General features: G+C 40.4%; 2 protein-coding genes across 2 annotated transcripts; both read right to left on the bottom strand.

Moving 5' to 3' along the window:
* Nucleotides 1–215: 215 nt before the first annotated feature.
* Nucleotides 216–3089, bottom strand: LOC142140021 (olfactory receptor 52K2-like). Its single transcript, XM_075197881.1, has 2 exons — nt 2153–3089; nt 216–585 (listed from the first exon to the last, which is right to left on the bottom strand). Exons 1-2 carry the CDS (start codon nt 3087–3089, stop codon nt 452–454), a joined length of 1071 nt encoding a protein of 356 aa, XP_075053982.1. The 3' UTR covers nt 216–451.
* A 14658-nt stretch (nt 3090–17747) lies between these two features.
* On the bottom strand, nt 17748–18770 carry LOC142139732 (olfactory receptor 52K1-like). Its single transcript, XM_075197601.1, has one exon. It carries the CDS (start codon nt 18768–18770, stop codon nt 17748–17750), a length of 1023 nt encoding a protein of 340 aa, XP_075053702.1.
* Between the last annotated feature and the right edge of the window lie 529 nt (nt 18771–19299).

The raw sequence follows: 19299 nt of genomic DNA, 5'->3' as shown, positions 1-19299 counted from the left end.
TAATCATCTTCTCAATCCTCCCACCCCGAACCCTCCATCTACTATCAGTGCTCAGGATCTTGCTTCCTACTTCAAGGACAAGATTGACAAGATCAGACTAGAAATGGTATCCTCTTCCTCAACAAGCCATCAGCTCATTTCCTTCCCACTACCCTCTGACACCCTTTCTTCATTTGACCCCACAAATGAAGAGGAAATTTCTACGCTCTTCTTATCTTCCTACTCTACCTCCTGTCCTCTTGATCCTATTCCCTCGCAAATTGGTAGATCCCTGTCTTCTGTGCTCATTTCACCTCTAACTCAAATCTGTAATCTCTCACTCTCTACTGGCATCTTTCCATCACTATACAAGCATGCAGTGATTACTCCTATTCTAAAAAAACAAAACTCCGACCCAAACTCTCTCTCAAATTACCGTCCCATCTCTCAGCTCCCTTGCCCCTCCAAGCTTCTAGAGAGACTTGCCTACACTCGCCTCACACGCTTTCTTTCCGCAAACAACCTGTTGGATCCTCTTCAGTCTGGCTTTCGTTCTCAACACTCCACAGAGACTGCGCTGACCAAGGTTGTTAATGATCTGATCACTGCTAAGACTGAACGCCATTACTCTCTCCTAATTCTCCTTGATCTCTCGGCTGCATTTGACACCGTTGACCACTCTCTTCTCATACAAACACTGCAATCCCTAGGTCTTCAAGACACAGTTCTATCCTGGTTCTCATCTTACCTCTCTAATCGCTCTTTCACTGTTAATTTCTCTGGAGCCACCTCTGCTCCGCTTCCCCTATCAGTTGGAGTACCACAAGGCTCGGTGCTAGGTCCTCTGCTGTTCTCTATCTATACCGCTTCTCTTGGAAATCTAATAAGTTCCTTTGGCTTTCAGTATCATCTCTATGCGGATGATACCCAAATCTATCTATCCTCTCCTGATATCTCGACATCTGTGTTGTCCCGTGTAACTGACTGTCTTTCTGCCATTTCATCTTGGATGGCCTCTCGTCAACTCAAACTTAATCTTTCTAAAACAGAGTTAATAATATTCCCACCCGCCAACAAGAGCATACCTGACATTTCTATCTCTGTTGATAACATGACCATAAATCCCACCCCACAAGCTCGCTGCCTAGGTGTAATCCTTGATTCACGCCTATCCTTTGTTCCCCACATTGACTCTATATCTAAATCATGTTACATACATCTAAAGAACATTTCCAGAATCCGCACATATCTCACACAAGACACTGCTAAAACCTTAATTCATGCACTAATCATCTCCCGCATTGACTATTGCAATTCCCTCCTTACTGGTCTTCCCAAAAACAGACTCAAACCCCTAAAATCTATTTTACATGCTTCGGCAAGACTGATTTTCCTTGCAAATAGCTATTCCTCTGTTGAATCACTCTGTATGTCTCTACACTGGCTGCCTGTCTTCTACCGAATCCAATATAAAATACTTTTACTAACCTACAAGGCCATCAACAAAGCTGCACCAACATACATCTCCTCTCTTGTCTCAAAATATCTCCCAACTCGGCAACTCCGTTCTGCAAAAGATCTGCGTCTCTCATCCACCCTCATTACATCCTCCCATTCCCGGTTACAGGACTTTTTTCGGGCTGCACCCACTCTATGGAACTCTCTCCCTCGCACAATAAGACTCTCCTCTGTTCTACAAACTTTCAAGCGTTCTCTGAAAACCTACCTATTCAGACAAGCTTATAATATTCCTCAACCACCATCTTAACCTCACTACCTTTAGCCTGTTACACAATTTCACACAAGACAACTACCCCCGGAATAACATTGTTGTGTGACAGGATCATTTAGCTTATGAGTCACCCTACCTTTGCAGTCTGGCTGGGCCAAGATGCAAAATGTATACTTAACCTCATGTGTCAATCTCCCATTGTCCCATAGATTGTAAGCTTGCGAGCAGGGCCTTCTCACCTCTTTGTCTGTTTTACCCAGTTTGTTTATTAGTTTATTACGTTTGTCCCCAATTGTAAAGCGCTGCGGAATATGTTGGCGCTATATAAATAAATGATGATGATGATGATACAATAATAGGTATTTAAAATTTTGTATTTGAGTCAGTGTCGTGTAGTACGCGCAATTGCAATATTAGCGCAGACACTGGTAGAACATATGAAACTGATGCTGAAGACAGATCTTATTCTGTTTCTAATCTGTTTGGTCTTCACTCCATACACAATGGGGTTAATAAGCGGTGGCAGCATCAGGTAGACGTTGGCCAACAAGATGTGAATATGAATTGGGACATTTTTTCCAACCCTGTGGACAATGGATGAGAGAACGACCGGAATGTAAAATACAAGAATAGCACAAATATGGGAGGCACAGGTACCAAGGGCTTTGTACCTGGCTTCCCTGGAGGCCAGGTGAAACACAGCACGAAGAATCAAAACATAGGACCACACAATGAAGATCAAATCTAGTCCCACAATGAAAAGAGCCACCACAATGCCATAGATGTTGTTAAAAGTGGTATCAGCACAAGCCAGCTTCACCACTGCCATGTGCTCACAGTAGGAGTGGTGAATGACATTGACAGAGCAGAATGGCAGTCTTTTTATAAGGAACGGTAATGGGCTCATTAGTAGCACCGCTCTACTGACAGTCAACAAGCCTATTTTTGTGATTAGCCATTTGGTTAATATTGAAGTGTATCTTAAAGGGTTACAGATGGCCACATATCGATCAAATGCCATGGCTAGAAGAAGAGAAGACTCCATAATAGAAAAGGAATGGAGAAAGAACAACTGTGTGAGACAGGCCTCAGAGTAAATCTCTTTGGAGTTGAACCAAAGGATTCCCAACATCTTGGGTGTTGTGGAACTGGACAAAACCAGGTCGATGGATGACAACATGCAGAGAAATAAGTACATCGGCTCATGGAGACTCCTGTCTATCTTTATGATAAATAGCAGTGTGAAATTCCCAATGACTGATGTTATATAAACCAGAGTAAATCCAAATGCCATATAGAGATAAACGTGTTCAAGACCAGGAATACCCTGAAGAATGAACTGGGCAGGAAATACATTGGTAGAATTTGGCTGAGACATGTCACTATACCTTGAATTAATGAAATGTTTCTGTGGGGTTTCTGATCTTGTAATGAAACAGCAAATGAAACAAACATTGAATAAAGAGTTACTGTAAAACACAGTCTTATGTCTACAAATATTTTTCTTTACAAAAGAAAAAATGACACAAGTATAAATTCTGAACCTCTCACCAATTCATCTCATGGCAATTAAACACTCACCCGGGAAACCTCACAGTCATTAGATGTTTGTGATGACATGGAAATAATCACACAGTGCTAATATCATCATCATCATCATCATCACTGATGTGATTTATAAAGTGCCACTAATTCCGCAGCGCTGTACAGAGATCTGATTCACATAAGTCCCTGCCCCATTGGAACTTACAGTCTAAATTCCTTAACATAGACACACACTCACACACAGACAGACAGAGAGGGAGAGACTAGAGTCAATTTTAATAGCAGCCAATTAACCTACCAGTATGTTTTTGGAGTGTGGGAGGAAACCAGAGCACCCGGAGGAAACCCACGCAAACACAGGGAGAACATACAAGCTCCACACAGATAAGGCCATGGTCGGGAATTGAACTCATGACCCCAGTGCTGTGAGGCAGAAGTGCTAACCACTGTGCTGCCCAAACATGAATCTATTAACTGAGTAATAATTTAAAACTTATCCCACCCTCAAATATTTGTTATTTCTGTATCTCTTCATTCTCTTATGTGCAGCATGGTGGCACAGTAGTTAACAGTGCTGTGAAGTTAACACTTCACAGCACTGAAATCATGACTTTGATCCCGACCAGCCGTATATGTGTGGAGGTTGTATGTTCTCCCTGTGGTTGTGTGGGATTCCTCGCAAAGACATACTGGTAGCTTAACTGGCTTCTAACAAAATGAACTGTGTGTGTTCGGTAGAGAATATTGGGCAGCAGGTTGGCTAAGTGGTTAGCACTTCTGCCTTACAGCACTGGGGTCATGAGTTCAATTCCCAAATATGGCCTTATCTGTGAGGAGTTTGCATGTTCTCCCCGTGTTTTCGTGGGTTTCCTCCGGGTGCTCCAGTTTCCTCCCACACTCCAAAAACATACTGGTAGGTTAATTGACTGCTAACAAATTGACACTAGTCTGTCTGAGTCTGTGTCTGTGTGTATGTTAGGGAATTTAGACTGTAAGCCCCAATGGGGCAGGGACTGATGCAAGTGAGTTCTCTGTACAGCGCTGTGGAATTAGTGGCGCTATATAAATAAATGGTAATAATAATTATAAAATATAGATTGTAAGCTCCGCTGGGACAAGAACTGATGTGAATGATTGAATATTCTGTGCAAAGCTTGTAATATGTAAGCACTATATAACTGTCTATAAAACCTCTCTTATACCAATTTTACTCAAATTAATACTTTACTTTTTCACATTTGTTAAGAATTTTATCAATAATATGACATTTATTTTTTCACTTTAACTAAGGTTATTGTGCACCTCCCACAATAGTAAGGGGACCTTCCCTGCTCTGATACTACAAGAGGAACTAATAAGTCTGCTTTCTGGACATTCTTTGAACCTTTTTTTTTGCTACTTCAAATGCTCTGAGTAGGAAAATCTACGTTTGTTCCTATTCACCAAGCTGAATGCCAGAGCACAGGTCAAAAAATTTAAAATAGGTAAAATATAGTAAAACATTGAAACATTTCGGGCATGACTCATGTTCGAATGTAAGTCCATTTGCATGCCCTAACTTGTGGATAAAAGCACTGTGCATGCTCAGAAACGGACTTTACGCTGATAAACATAATTGTTTGCAATTCATGTCTGAATGCAAATGACAATCCTGCAAATTATCTGAGAGGTGGGATGAGGGAGGGACGGGACGGATGAATGTAGGCAATGGTGCAGTGACTGCCTGCAGATGTGGCTGATTCCATTTCTGGGTTTCTCTAAACTATACTTTATTATTTGCACCAGCTACAGTAGTGATGACTGACAGTGATAACTGACAGTGTATTAAAAACGATATGTATGCGTGCCACTAGCTAGCACAGACCATGTGTATGCAAGACAGATAACTATATAAACGCATTGTATGTACAGTAGGCATTAAAAACATCTTGATTTATGCATTTTATGTAAAAAAATTAAATCCATATTTTTATTGATAACGCAGGTCTACAGACCCATTAAACCATTAAACCATTATGTAAGCTCAGAACTCTCGATCAGTGGATTTAGGGGATCATTAATGGCATAGAGAATGGGGGATTTTGCTTTTAACTGAACTGGTAACGTGAATGGCTTACTTGAAGATTGCCAAACTGTAGCACATATTGCAATTGGTATCCTCATGTGACTCTTCAGCAGTAAAATGATTCAATCTGTCTGAAAGTTGTATTAAATGGCAATTTATTGCACCCATTTGTTCAGACCTATAAATCAGCAATAATCAGATGAAACCAGGAACTCTCTAAACCAATTCACATGTAAGAACTTGTATGAGTTTTATCATGACACAAAAGCAGAATTAACAGACCAAGTTTAAAGAGATTCCTGTGGAGGTAGCATCCAAAAACAGGTCAACATAGTTCAAATATTGTTGGGTAGAACGAAGGCCAACATTATATGGTATAGTGCGGAATATCCTATAGATTATACATGTTCTATATATTTATATGTACATGATTATACATATTGTGTTTTTAACTAATACACTATAATATTTAGTTTTGGATGTTATTTACCTGCTTATTATATAGTAAAAGGTTTATGTTTGCCACTTAAATGTAACATAATCCTACAATATTTGTGGAACAGCACTCACTTTCTCATCCTGAAATCCTTCTAACCTGTGCTGGAATCTGTGGCAGTATGGAGTCTGCAGTGTAGATGTGGCAGGGTCGTTGCAGCATCACAGAGAAACTTTTATAGAGCAGACGGAGATGGATGCAACAAACACCCAAGAGATTTATAAAGGAATAGGGACCCAATTAATTGTACATACTGGAGATCTGAGTAAACAACACACATTCTACACACCTGGGGCCTGATTCATCAAGGTACGTAAGCGCATATGCATCTGTGTTTCATACTTTGAGTGACGCAAACCGTTATATTTGCGTTGGAGTTTGAGATTGAGTTGACTTTGAGTGCCGTATCTGCTCTGTTTACGCTGCATATGTGGTGTTTTTTACGTAGCTCAAGCCCCGTTTAGCAGATGCGTATGCGTTTGCGTACCTTGATGAATCAAGCATCCTGCAGCTTATAGAACACATATCACCAAATATACCCAACTACCTATTATAACGTAAAAAAGACATTATCATAAAATTATTAACTCTTTAAATAACATGCAAAAATACTGATCTGTCGGGGGCAATGGGAGTTGGATAGAATAGTATGCTATATTGGTCAGGGGGTCAGAGGGTTGTTTTTTGTGAATTGGGTAAAGCTTGGTAATAGGGTAACCTAGTGAGGTTAGGAGGGTGGTTGAGGAATATTATAAGCTTGCCTGAAGAGGTGGGTTTTCAGAGAATGCTTGAAGGTCTGTAAACCAGAAGAAAGTCTTATTGTTTGAGGGAAGGAATTCAACAAAGTGAGTGCAGCTTGAAAAAAGTCCTGTAAACGGTAATGGGGGGATATAATGAGAGTGGACGAGAGACGCAGATCTTGTGCAGAACGGAGTTGTCTAGTTGGGAGACAAGGGAGGAGATGTAGGTGCAGTTTTTTTTGTTAACCTTGTGTGCTAGTAGAAGTAATTTATATTGGATTCGATACCGGTAAGGTGGGAATTGCAATAGTCAATGCGGGAGATGATGAGTGCATGAATTAAAGTTTTTGCAGTATTTTGTCTAAGATATGTGCGTATTTTGGAAATGTTTTTTAGACAGTATGTAACATGATTTAGATATAGATTTGATGTAGGGAACAATGGATAAGTCAAAGATCACACGAGCTTGCGGGGTAGGATTTAACGTCATGTTGTCAACAGAAAAAGAAATGTCAGGTAGGCAACTTCTGTTGGTGGGTGGGAATATTATTAACTCAGTTTTTGAAAGATTGAGTTTGAGTTGTCGAGAGGATATCGAGGATAAAATGGCAGAAAGACAGTCAGTAACGCAAAACAGCACAGATGGCGAACAATCAGGAGAGGATATATAAATTATATATATAAAATATAAAATATATCATCCGTATAAAAATTATACTGAAATCCAAAGGAGCTTATTAGTTTTCCAAGAGAAGTGATGTAGATAGAGAATAGCAGAGGACCTAGCACTGAGCCTTCTGCACTCCAACCAATAAAGGAAGCAGAACAGGGGTGGATCCAGAGAATTTAACACTGAAAGAGCGATTAGATAGGTAGGATGAGAACCAGAATAGGACAGTGTCTTGAAGACCTAGGGTTTGTAACGTTTGTATGAGGAGAGAGTGGTCAATATTGTCAAATGCAGTAGAGATATCCAGGATAATTAGAAGAGAATAGTGGCCTTTAGATTTAGTGAAGAGGATCCATTAGGTTGTTTGCTTGAAAGGAAGCATGTGAGGCCAGTGTAGGTAAGTCTCTCTAGAATTTTGGAAGGACATGTGAGCAAAGAAATAGGATAGTAATTTGAGAGAAAGTTTCGGTAAAAATTTAGTTTTTTTCACACTAGGGGCTAGATTTACTAAACTGCGGGTTTGAAAAAGTGAGGATGTTGCCTATAGCAACCAATCAGATTCTAGCTTTCATTTATTTAGTACCTTCTACAAAATGATAGCTAGAATCTGATTGGTTGCTATAGGCAACATCCCCACTTTTTCAAACCCGCAGCTTAGTAAATCTAGCCCTAGGAGTAATCACTGACTTTCTTGTACACCTCCTTGGGAGGTGAGGAATAATTAACGAAGACACAACGCAATTGCACATTGCACCTCTTTGTGACCCTTCTGTGGTGTGATGTTATCACCATGGAGCATGCTGGCTAAAATTCTGAATTCCATATCTCCTATTCTGGTGCTTCAACATGTCCTGATGGGACAATCAGACATTCATCTTTAGCTAGACTCAGATCCATTTGTTGCATTTTTTTACTCCCATATGCAGCAAAATAATTTTAAACGAAATTCCTAAAAGACAATTAACTGCTTTTCTTCACTATCTTCAATTAATTCCTCTCTCCCCCTACCAGCCCACTACAGCTCTTCCACCGGACTCCTTCCATCTGGTACAAATTGCTCTTCTACTTTTGTAGTCACCTGGAACAGGGTTCCTCATTCATATGAAGGGTGTTTCTTAACTATCAATGAATTAACACAGAGGAGTTTGTACCAAGTGGAAAGGGTCAGGTTGGAGGGTCTACAAAGAAAAATGAAGGAGGAGCGCACAACGAGATAAATTAGGTCAGCAGCTGAATATACAGGATAGTCCAACCTGAACAGACAATATATATGGAAATATTCTGCGCTTAACCTAAAGAATAGTAAATGGTGGAGACACGCCGTATAATCTAAGTATTGGTAGATATTCTGCGTTTGACCTAAAGGAAATGAGTGGTGAGGGCTACATGATCGTTATGGTACACTTTATCAAAATCCAAAAGCAAACAATATAATACAAACAATGTAGATAAAATCAAGGTATCAACATATGCCCAATAATGACACTATTTAGGCAGAGAGGTATATCACCAGCGCGCTGAGGCAAGTTCTGGTCTCGAGCGTCCCGGCCATCTCCATGAGGACTAGGACGTACCATGCCAGCTGTCAAACCACTGGGCGTGCACGTGCAGGGCTGTTTGTTCTCATCCTTCTAGGGCTGATTGGATGTATGCATTATTACAGGCACCTTGCTGATTATTACAGCTAGGCACTCATTGGTTCCCAGTACTATATAAGGCAGTGAGGACTGAGCCTCACTGCGGGTTATAGCGTTCTCTTCCAGTTTGCTACCTGCTTCTGTGCTGTGTTGGTGATAAACCTTTGGATTGTTTTACCGTGTATAACCTTCTGCCTGTACCTGAACTCTGAATCATTGCTAGTTGCCCTGACCTTCTGCCTGTACCTGGACTCTGAACCACCGCTAGTTGCCCTGACCTTCTGCCTGTACCTGGACTCTGAACCACCGCTAGTTGCCCTGACCTTCTGCCTGTACCAGGACTTAAACCATTGCCAGTGGCCCTAACCCTGCTTGCACCAGACGTCTCCACCTGTGCTCTGTCAGGCCTGTCAGACATTATCATCTTTGTTCCAGTCCACAGACCTCTGGCCTGTCCCTACTCCGTGTGCTACCTCCCACTCCTGAGTGCTGCAGTGTGACCATAAACTTGTACTACACTGAGTGTAAGTCCTGGAGGCATCCGAGTACCTGTGAGCATAACCAGTCACTACGGGAAAGGTGGCTGCTATAGGTGAAGACCTCTTCTGCTAGTTCTACAAGTTTATGACACATTGGTGGCCATAAACAGGGGCAGGCTTGACCCCCAGGCCGGTCCCTTAGTGGGCTACCTTGGGCTGGGTCACTGAGCCACCTGCATTTTTTTTCCTTTAAAATATTTCTAATAGGCTGCTGAGTAAAGTCTTGCCCCCCGGGCTAAAATTTGCTAGCCCTCTTCTGGCCATAACAATTTCTACCTTCAAACAGGCATTATTGGGAGGGGGTTCTTATAAAGGGTGTAAAGATCCCAGTACAGAGCAGATAACCCACCACAAAGACTGCTAGTGTTATTAATATTGCAGGATTATAACACACAATTTATTTATAATATTATTATTGTTTGATCATTGTGAGATATATTTACAACTACAGTGCCCATCATGAAGAAAAATGTCCTGAGCTGGTATATGAATATTTGTATGCTAAGAAAATGCAAAATACAAACAGCTAAGAGCCAGATGGAAATCAATGTGAGATCAGATATATAGTATAACAGTGCCACAAGCAGAGGAAATGCGCATTGTATCATTGATTGTATCATTGTATCAATGATGCCCAGTGTTCAATATCTATGGCAGGATTGGGGGTGGGGTGGCGGATTGGGCATCTGATGGGAATAATTCAGGGGTGACAGAGTTGATAGATATTTGATAAAACATGTCCTCCTTTTGTTTATAAAAGGTGAGTCGAGTCCGGAGTGACTAGAGGGTATTTTAAAGTATCCAGGTTTTGCTTTCTTTTTTTTCCAACTCTGATTGGCCTATGCAGCTATGCGGACGCACCACTGAAATTTGGGGAGTTCTTATCAGCAATGGATGGACAATCAGCACACAGAACCAATGACAAGTCATGGCAATGGCAAGCTACAGCCAATCAAATACACTGATTGATGCCAATCTGATTTGCTGCAGAAACCTTACTATCTCAAGCCGCCAGTGAAAATGTAAAGAGTGATTGAGTAATATGCCTGTGTATTGTAGCTTAGCTTTTTCTAGTGTAGACCAACCACTTCACAAGTTTACTTATGTGGAAAAGGGTTATGCCACTATCAGTATTTGGAACTACCTCTTATGTAAATGTATGTTAATTTCCTCTGAAGTGAATAAATATTTAGCAAATATCATTTATGTGGGTTTTGTGTGTGCATTTGTAACCTTACCCCAGGCCTATGGGAAGCACATACATGCACCTACCAGCAAGTGGGTATTAAGGAGGTTTATTAGGCAAAATAAGACACAAAGAAAGGGTTATCTCAAGAGTTTTTGTTTTTGCATGATGTTCGGTTTGCTATAAACCAAAATAGTTTTGTTCTTGTCCACAACCTATTTATCATCATCATCAAAATCATCAATATTTATTTATATAGCACCAGCAAATTCCGTAGCACTTTACAATTAGGAACAAACAGTAATAAAACAATACTGGGTAATACATACAGAGAGGTAAGAGGGCCCTGCTCGCAAGCTTACAATCTATGGGACAATGGGAATTTGATACACAAGGGTAATTGCTACATCATATTGCATATTTGTCAAGTAAGAATGCAAAGGTTACAAAGTATTTAGTGGATTGTGTGATCAGTCACACAACTATATTGGTCAAAGGGTTGTTGTCTGGTGTTAGCTGTGTAGAGGGTGGTAATAGGGTAACCAAGGATGATTAAGAGGGTGGTTGAGAAATATTATAAGCTTGCCAGAAGAGGTGGGTTTTTAGAGAACGCTTGAAGGTTTGAAGACTAGAGGAAAGTCTTACTGTGCGAGGGAGGGAATTCCACAAAGTGGGTGCAGCCCGAAAAAAGTCAAGAACCGGGCATGGGAGGATGTGATGAGTGGAAGAGAAACGCAGATCTTATGGAGAACGGAGGTGTTGAGTTGGGAGATATTTTGAGACAAGTGACAAGATGTATGTTGGTGCAAATTTGTTGATGGCCTTTTATGTTAGCAGAATAATTGTATATTACATTTGTTGAAAAACAGACAACCAATGTAGAGACTGACAGAGTGGCTCAGCAGAAGCAGAACGATTTGCAAGGAAAATCAATCTAGTCGATGCATGCAAAATAGATTGTAGGGGCTCAAGTCTGATTTTTGGAAGACTGATAATGAAGGAATTGTGAAAGTCGATGCGGGAGATGAGATTATGAATTAAAGTTTTTGCAGTGTCTTGTGTGAGATATGTGCGTATTCTGGAAATGATTGTTTTAGATGTACGCAGCATGATGTAAACATAGAGTTGATGTGGGGAACAAAGGATAGTTGTGAGTCAAGGATCACACCCGAGCTTGCGGGGTTGGATTTATGGTCATGTTGTCAATATAAATAGAAATGTCAGGCAAGAAGATTCTATTGGAGGGTGGGAATATTATTAACTCTGTTTATGAAAGCTTGAGTTTGAGTTGGCAGGAGGACATCCAAGATGAAATGGCAGAAAGACATTCAGTAGTTCAAAGACAAAACAGATGGTGAGAAATCAGGAGAGGATAGATAGATTTGTGCATAATCTGCATAGAGATGATACTGAAATCCAAAGGGGCTTATTAGTTTTCCTAGAGAAGTGGTGTAGATAGAGAATAGCAGAGGACCTAGGATTGAGCCTTGTGGTACTCCAACTGATAAAAGAAGAGGAGTGAAGGTTGTTCCAGAGAAATTAACACTGAAAGAGCAAATTAGATAGGTAGGTTGAGAACCAGGATAGGAAAGTGCTTTCAAGACCTAGGGATTGTAGTGTTTGTATGAGGAGAGAGTGGTCAACAGTGTCAAAATGCAGCAGAAAGATCCAGCAACCTTGGTCAGTGCAATTTCTGTGCAGTGTTGAGAGCGAAAGCTTGACTGAATAGGATCCAATAGGTTGTTTGCAGAAAGAAAGCGTGTGAGGCAAGTGTTGGCAATCCTCTATAGAAGCTTGGAGAGGCATAGGAGCTGAGAGACGGTAATTTGAGAGAGAATTTGGGTAAGAATTTTATTTTTTCAGAATAAGTGAAATCTCTGCACGCTTGAATAGTGATGGAAAGATACCAGTAGAGCGAGAGAGATTACAGATTTTAGTTAGACGTGGAATGAGCACATGAGAGTTAGACCTACCAATTTGTGAGGGTATAGGATCGAGAGGACAGGAGGTAGAGTAGAAAGATAAGAAAAGAGTAAAAACTTCTTCATTTGTGGGATCAAATGAAGAGAGGGTGTCAGAGGGTGCTGGGAAGGAATTTAGCTGATTGCTAGTCTAGGGAGATGATACCATTTCAAGAATCTTATCAATCTTGTCCTTGAACTAGGAAGCAAACCCTGGGCACTAATGATAGTCGGAGGGTTTGGGGTGGGAGGGTTTAGAAGAGATTTAAATGTGTTATAAAGGGGTTTGGGATTAGAAGCCTGAGCATAGATGAGTGATTGGAAGTATGTTTGTTTAGTGGTGTCCAGAGCATTTCCATAGGAGTGGTAGATAGCAGTATATACGCTGAAATCATTAGAGGTACAAGATTTACGCCAGTGGTGTTCTGCCTTACAAGAAATGTTTTATAGATTTCGTGTTACTTTAGTTTGCATGGTTGACAACAAAGTCTATGCAGAGTCGCTAGAGCCACTTGATCAAGGGCAGTTGCTACGGTATGGTTAAAATGAGGAACTGCCATATCAGGGGAGGAGAATGTAGAAAATGGGGAGTGAAGGTGTTAGAGAGAGGTGAAAAACTGTTCAAAACCCAAAATATTCACAGAAGCACTGATTATTTCAGGAGATGAGTGTGCTGATCTTGTGGAAACCAGAAACCAGTGACTTCTAGTATTGCGTTAGTGAGGACAATACAGTATGTGACAAGGGCAGTGCAATGCTTTGAGGAGAAGGGATGAAACCAAGCAAGAAGGCACAGACTGGAAGTTGGAAGGAGGAGCAGGGTTCCCCAGCAGCACATGTATTGTAAGAGATGAATGAGCTATTTTGTAGGAGACTGTTACATTCCGCTCCTAGGGTTGTGTAAGGAGGGCAGGGCTGTATTTCACTAGGACAAAGATGTAAGGTTGGGAGGAGAGTGGAGGAACAGGCCGAGAGATAATGGTAGTAGCAAGACCACCCCCCCCCCCCCCCCAGTAGTACAGAATAGTGATGTGAGGAGGGGAATGGAGGCAGCAGTAAGCCAAAAACTGAGAGTTATATAGTGGAAGGAGCAGGGTCCCCCAGCAGAACATAGTATATCAGGAGATGAGTGATGTGTTAGTGATGAACAGATCTGCATGTGACAGGGGCAGTGACATGATGTAAGGAGGGGAATGGAGGCAGCAGGAAGCCAAAGACTGAGCGTTATATAGTGGAAGGAGCAGGGTCCCCCAGCAGCACAGAGTATATCAGGAGATGAGTGATGTGTTAGGGAGGACGGGGCAGTGACATGATGTTAGGAGGGGAATGGAGGCAGCAGGAAGCCACAGTCTAAGGGCTAGATTTACTAAACTGGGGGTTTGAAAAAGTGGGGATGTTGCCTATGTCATTTTGTAGCAGGTTCTCAATAAATGAAAGCTAGAATCTGATAGGTTGCTATAGGCAACATCCCCACTTTTTCAAACCCGCAGCAGTAAATCTAGCCCTAAGAGTTATACAATTGAAGGAGCAGGGTCCCAGCAGCACAGAGTATATCAGGAGATGAGTGATGTGTTAGTGAGGACAGGCCTGCATGTGACAGGGGCAGTGACATGATGTGAGGAGGGGAATGGAGACAGCAGGAAGCCACAGACTGAGAGTTATACAATGGAAGGAGCAGGGTCACTCAGCAGCACATAATAGGCTCTTGTCTTGATGCGGGAAGATTATATACATGGAACTAAATTCATCCATCTTTCTTGGATAATTTACATAATAAAACAACTGTTACTAGCTTGATGTTTATTTTGTCTCTTGCTAATTACAACTACAAACAATCATGTGATTTGGCCATTGTTTAATAACTGATATAAATAATGTTCTTATTATTTCCTCATCTCCACATGATATTACAGACCATATCTCACGGCCTTCTAGACAGGAAACTGTAATAGTAACAAAGGAGCCAAACTTCAGGGAATGACACGATCTACTTAACATGTCAGGAACTCCGTGTCCAACAATATAACGAGGTAGAATTTCCCCTCTCATTGAAATGTGTAGCTGGAGACAGATAAAATTTAACGGGTTTCATGACTAACAAAGGACGGGTCCCATGGTAGAAACAATAAGAAGCGTTTAATAAATTAATTAATATTTCAAACAAACAAAAAATAAAGAAAAAGTAAAATAATTAGAAACAGAAGATGCGCGGGCTAAGCCATGACAGAGTGCTGATCTGTTTGGTTGGTTGATTTTGCTTTCCCAATATGTCCTTTGTATTTATGTCATGTTAACACCATATCTGCATTATATAGACCAATCCCCTCTGTCGCTTCTATCTTCTTTGAGCAGGATTAGCTGATGCGTCCATTGCTTACTCTGGAGGTAAAACTGAGAACAGAGAGTGTTGTATGAAACAAGTGGGAGTAATATAGAGAGCTAGAGCTGTGTAGTTCAGTAGCAATGTGACACAGTGGTTAGCATCGCGGTCTCACAGTGCTTGGATCATGGGTTTGATTCTGATCAGGGCGCTACCTGTGTGGTGTTTAATGGTCTGCTCTAGTGTGTGTGTATGTTAGGGAGTCTACATTGTAAGTGTTAAGGGAGCAAAGACTGAAAAAATATTTGTACAGTGTTGCTTAAAATTATTGGCGCAATCTAAATAAAGGATATCAATAGAGGAACAGTGATATGTGAATCATGGTCCCCCCAAAAAAGGGGAAGTGTCAGTGTTGATTGGGTGACTGTTTCTATAATTTAAAGGACACTTACTACGATGTGGGTGTTTTTCTTTATAAAGGGTCACTGTAGGTCCCAGCAGGTCCTGAATGCCAGGGCATGCTGTTGGTTGTAGTTCTGCAAGAGCCAGTATGCTATGGCAGCCATGGGTATGCTGGCACTTATAGTGCTACAAGAGCCAACATACCCAAGCAAATTATGGCTGCCAGAGTTTTAGATTTTTCAGCACAAAGGGGGTGTCTGCATTATTTGTCAGCCCGATTGTCCAATGGAATTCAGCCCTTTGCCGAATAAGCTGGGACTGTGTCCCACCCACCCTGTAGATTTCCCTGTTATAGTGTCACTAGCCCATCAAATGCTGGTGCTGGTTGTGGCTATTGCAGTGGGACCCCATGGTGTTTATCCCCCCACAGTAGAGGTAATCAGCCCAGGCTATGAGCACTTTTTTCTGGCTCATATTTACATTTGGGCTGCAAATTGTGGCAATCTCTACTTAGGCCCCTGTATATTCATTTTATATCACCAATAAAATCTGTTTTATTCTATAGTAAAACTTGGACTTTTTGCATTTCTGGGTTTTACTAGACCTACGGGCGTTCCCTGCTGGATGGAAACACTGGTGATTATGTCAGTAAGTTTCCCCATAAAGGGACAGAGATCACAATCCACAGTAGCACAATAATGGGCATCATCTGCTTGTTGTAGATCCCAGCCAGCGCACAGGAACCTCTTCCATGCTGCTGGGAGCTTGGCCTCAATCCTTTCCACCATAGATTCCACTTGACTGGACACCAGGGACATACAATGATCCATTTCTACCTTATATTTCTCATAACAACAAGGTTAATCTTTCAAACATGAAGGTACTAAAATAAATCAATTGAGTATTGGAAATATTGTATCACTTATATGATCTGTTGCGTTTATTGTGATCCAACTTTATTAACAAGGACAAAGGTATTTACTTATACTTCCTCTGATGAAATCACCTATGTGTGAAGAAACGCGTCAGTGGGCATCAGGCATGCTTATTATACCATACGCTAACAGTTGAGCGAAATATTGGATCCTCTTTCATTAGAACTTCTTTCATTGACCGTATTCATTGAATAGCTCCATGACCCTGGAGGTGAATTGTTATTGAAAAGTGAACGGACTACAGAGAATCAGACGGTCCGTCGGGTCTCCCTTAGCTCACACTATTCGGATAATATCCATGGACCAGGAAAGTATTACGGTACCATTTCAACATTGCATTTGTTTTCATTTGATAAACTCATTGGATTCCTTAAAGAGTGCGATACATAATATACATCAATACGATCTACAATTAACAGCTCACGGAGTGAGGAGATAGAGTCACTTTTATTTATACAACTACTTGTGCTCACTTCAATATTGGAAATTAACTTTGTATCAAATCCATCGCTGGGACCTGTGTTTACAACACTGAGATAATATATAAATATTTTTTACCACATTTTTATCGGCTCACAATTATACGGTCCTTTCTACCTTGGGAGCTACATGTCAGAAACATTTTTCCTTTTTATAGAATTGTCGGCACAATTATGCTTATCAATATAGATTTCTTACCCTAAATATTCATTGGTAGAGGATTATAAACACACATTTTTTATATGCATTTTATGTATTATACTTTTTAGCTGTAATCAATATCAGTGCTCTGATGCATGTGTATTTTTTGTGTTATGTATGATTAAAATTTGATTCAAAATTTGATCATCTGATACTCCAGCGCTGATATTTGTGTATTGGACAAAATTATTTACCTGCAGGATGTAGGTCATTAAACTTAGAACAGCGATACCACATTGGGCTAATATTTCTCTCTTTGTAATGCTCAAAAAATGGTTCTTACTGATACAATTTTATCGGTAAGTTGACAGAATTTTACATTATTTATGATCATACACTATATCCTGTATATTTTGCACAATATTTGTTTTATGTGGCATTGCACAGTGTAAGTAAATAGTCAATTCAAATACTTAAGGCAACCTAAGGGAACCAGTGTGCAAATTTAACACCATATTCAGTTTATTTCAGATGATGGATCGAACGTTTATTATTTTGTATTAAAAAAAAACAAATTAAAAAAAGTTTTCTTAATGAGTCATGACTGATAAATCTTAAAGTAAATACATCTGTACAATAACAAAGGCAGATTTTTTTAACAAAATATCAGTAGAGCGTGTTTATGATGAATGGAATGGTCAACTATGTATATAATACAATAAGAGAGGTTGGTGTGGTGAGATTTGTTGCCCTCTCGTGGCCTGGGAGACTCAGGATTTTGCCTATGTCCAATTTATTTGAGGTCCATCTTTATAGTTAAGGTAAAAACATTTCAATACTATACAACCATTTTTCATCTGTACATCATGGAGGAATCATGGAGGTAAAACAAAATATGATTACTGACAATAATTAGTATTTATATTTTTCTTTCTGGATTGAAATCAGGGAGTTGTGTGCTATGAGAAATTGCCATATTAGAGCAGACACTATTAGAACAAATGAAATCGATATTGAAGACTGATCTTATTCTGTTTCTAATCTGTTTGGTCTTCACTCCATACACAATGGGGTCAATAAGCGGTGGCAGCATCAGGTAGACGTTGGCCAACAAGATGTGAATATGAATTGGGACATTTTTCCCAAACCTGTGGACAATGGATGTGAGAACACCAGGAATGTAGAATACAAGAATAGCACAAACATGGGAGGCACAGGTACCAAGGGATTTGCACCTGGCTTCCCTAGAGGCCAGTCGAAACACAGCACGAAGAATTAAAACATAAGACCACACAATGAAGATCAAATCTAACCCCACAATGAAAAATACCACCACAATGCCATAAATGTTGTTGAAAGTGGTATCAGCACAGGCCAGCTTGATCACTGCCATGTGCTCACAGTAGGAGTGGTGAATGACATTGACAGAGCAGAATGGCAATCGTTTTATAAGGAACGGTAATGGGCTCATTAGTAGCACCGCTCTACTGACAGTCAACAAGCCTATTTTTGTGATTAGCCATTTGGTTAATATTGAAGTGTATCTTAAAGGGTTACAGATGGCCACATATCGATCAAATGCCATGGCTACTAGAAGAGCAGACTCCATTATACAAAAGGAATGGAGAAAGAACAACTGTGTGAGACAGGCCTCAGAGTAAATCTCTTTGGAGTTGAACCAAAGGATTCCCAACATCTTGGGTGTTGTGGAACTGGACAAAACCAGGTCGTTGAATGACAACATGCAGAGAAATAAGTACATTGGCTCATGGAGGCTACGGTCTATCTTTATGATAAATAGCAGTGTGAAATTCCCAATGACTGATGTTATATAAACCAGAGTGAATCCAAATGCCATGTAGAGATAAGCGTGTTCAAGACCAGGAATCCCCTGAAGGATGAACAGGGCCGGAAATACATTGGTAGAATTTGGCTGAGACATGTTGCTTTACCTTTAGTTACTGAAAGGTTTATGTGGGATTTCTGATCTTGTAATGAAACAGCAAATGAAACAAACATTGAATAAGGGTAAAGAGTTACAGTAAAATACTGCCTTATGTATACTAATACTTTTCATTATAAAAGCAAAAAAAAAATGATATGAGTATAAACGTTCAATTTCTTACAATCCATCTCATGGAGAATAAACAGTCACCCAGGATACCTCACTGCAGTTCGGTGTTTGTGACGACATGGAAATATTCATACAATGTTAACATGTATGTATTGAATGAGTATTAATTTTAAAGTTATCCGACCCTCAAATATATGTTACTTCTGTATCTCTTTGTTTCTCTTATGTGCAGCACACTGGCACAGTAGTTAGCATTGTTACCTCACAGCATTGTAATAATGGGTTTGATGCCAACCAGCCTTATATATGTGGAGTTTATATGCTCTCCCTGTGATTGTCTGGGTTTCCTCTCAAAGACAATCTGGTAGGTTAATTGACTTCTAACAAAATTAACCCG

The sequence above is a fragment of the Mixophyes fleayi genome, chromosome 2, assembly GCF_038048845.1.
Source record: "Mixophyes fleayi isolate aMixFle1 chromosome 2, aMixFle1.hap1, whole genome shotgun sequence".
Classification (NCBI taxonomy): Eukaryota; Metazoa; Chordata; class Amphibia; order Anura; family Limnodynastidae; genus Mixophyes; species Mixophyes fleayi.
Note: the sequence above shows the minus strand (reverse complement) of the source record. Positions and strands in the feature narration are given on the sequence as shown.

What these genes read in the sequence shown, in the direction of transcription:
- LOC142140021 (XM_075197881.1), bottom strand. Translation starts at nt 3,089, where the DNA reads ATGTCTCAGCCAAATTCTACCAATGTATTTCCTGCCCAGTTCATTCTT. An exon ending in ATCTGTCTTCAGCATCAGTT is followed by an intron (nt 586 to 2,152) that starts TCATATGTTCTA and finishes TCAGTCTTAGCA; the next exon opens with GTGATCAGATCATTAACAAC.
- LOC142139732 (XM_075197601.1), bottom strand. Translation starts at nt 18,770, where the DNA reads ATGTCTCAGCCAAATTCTACCAATGTATTTCCGGCCCTGTTCATCCTT.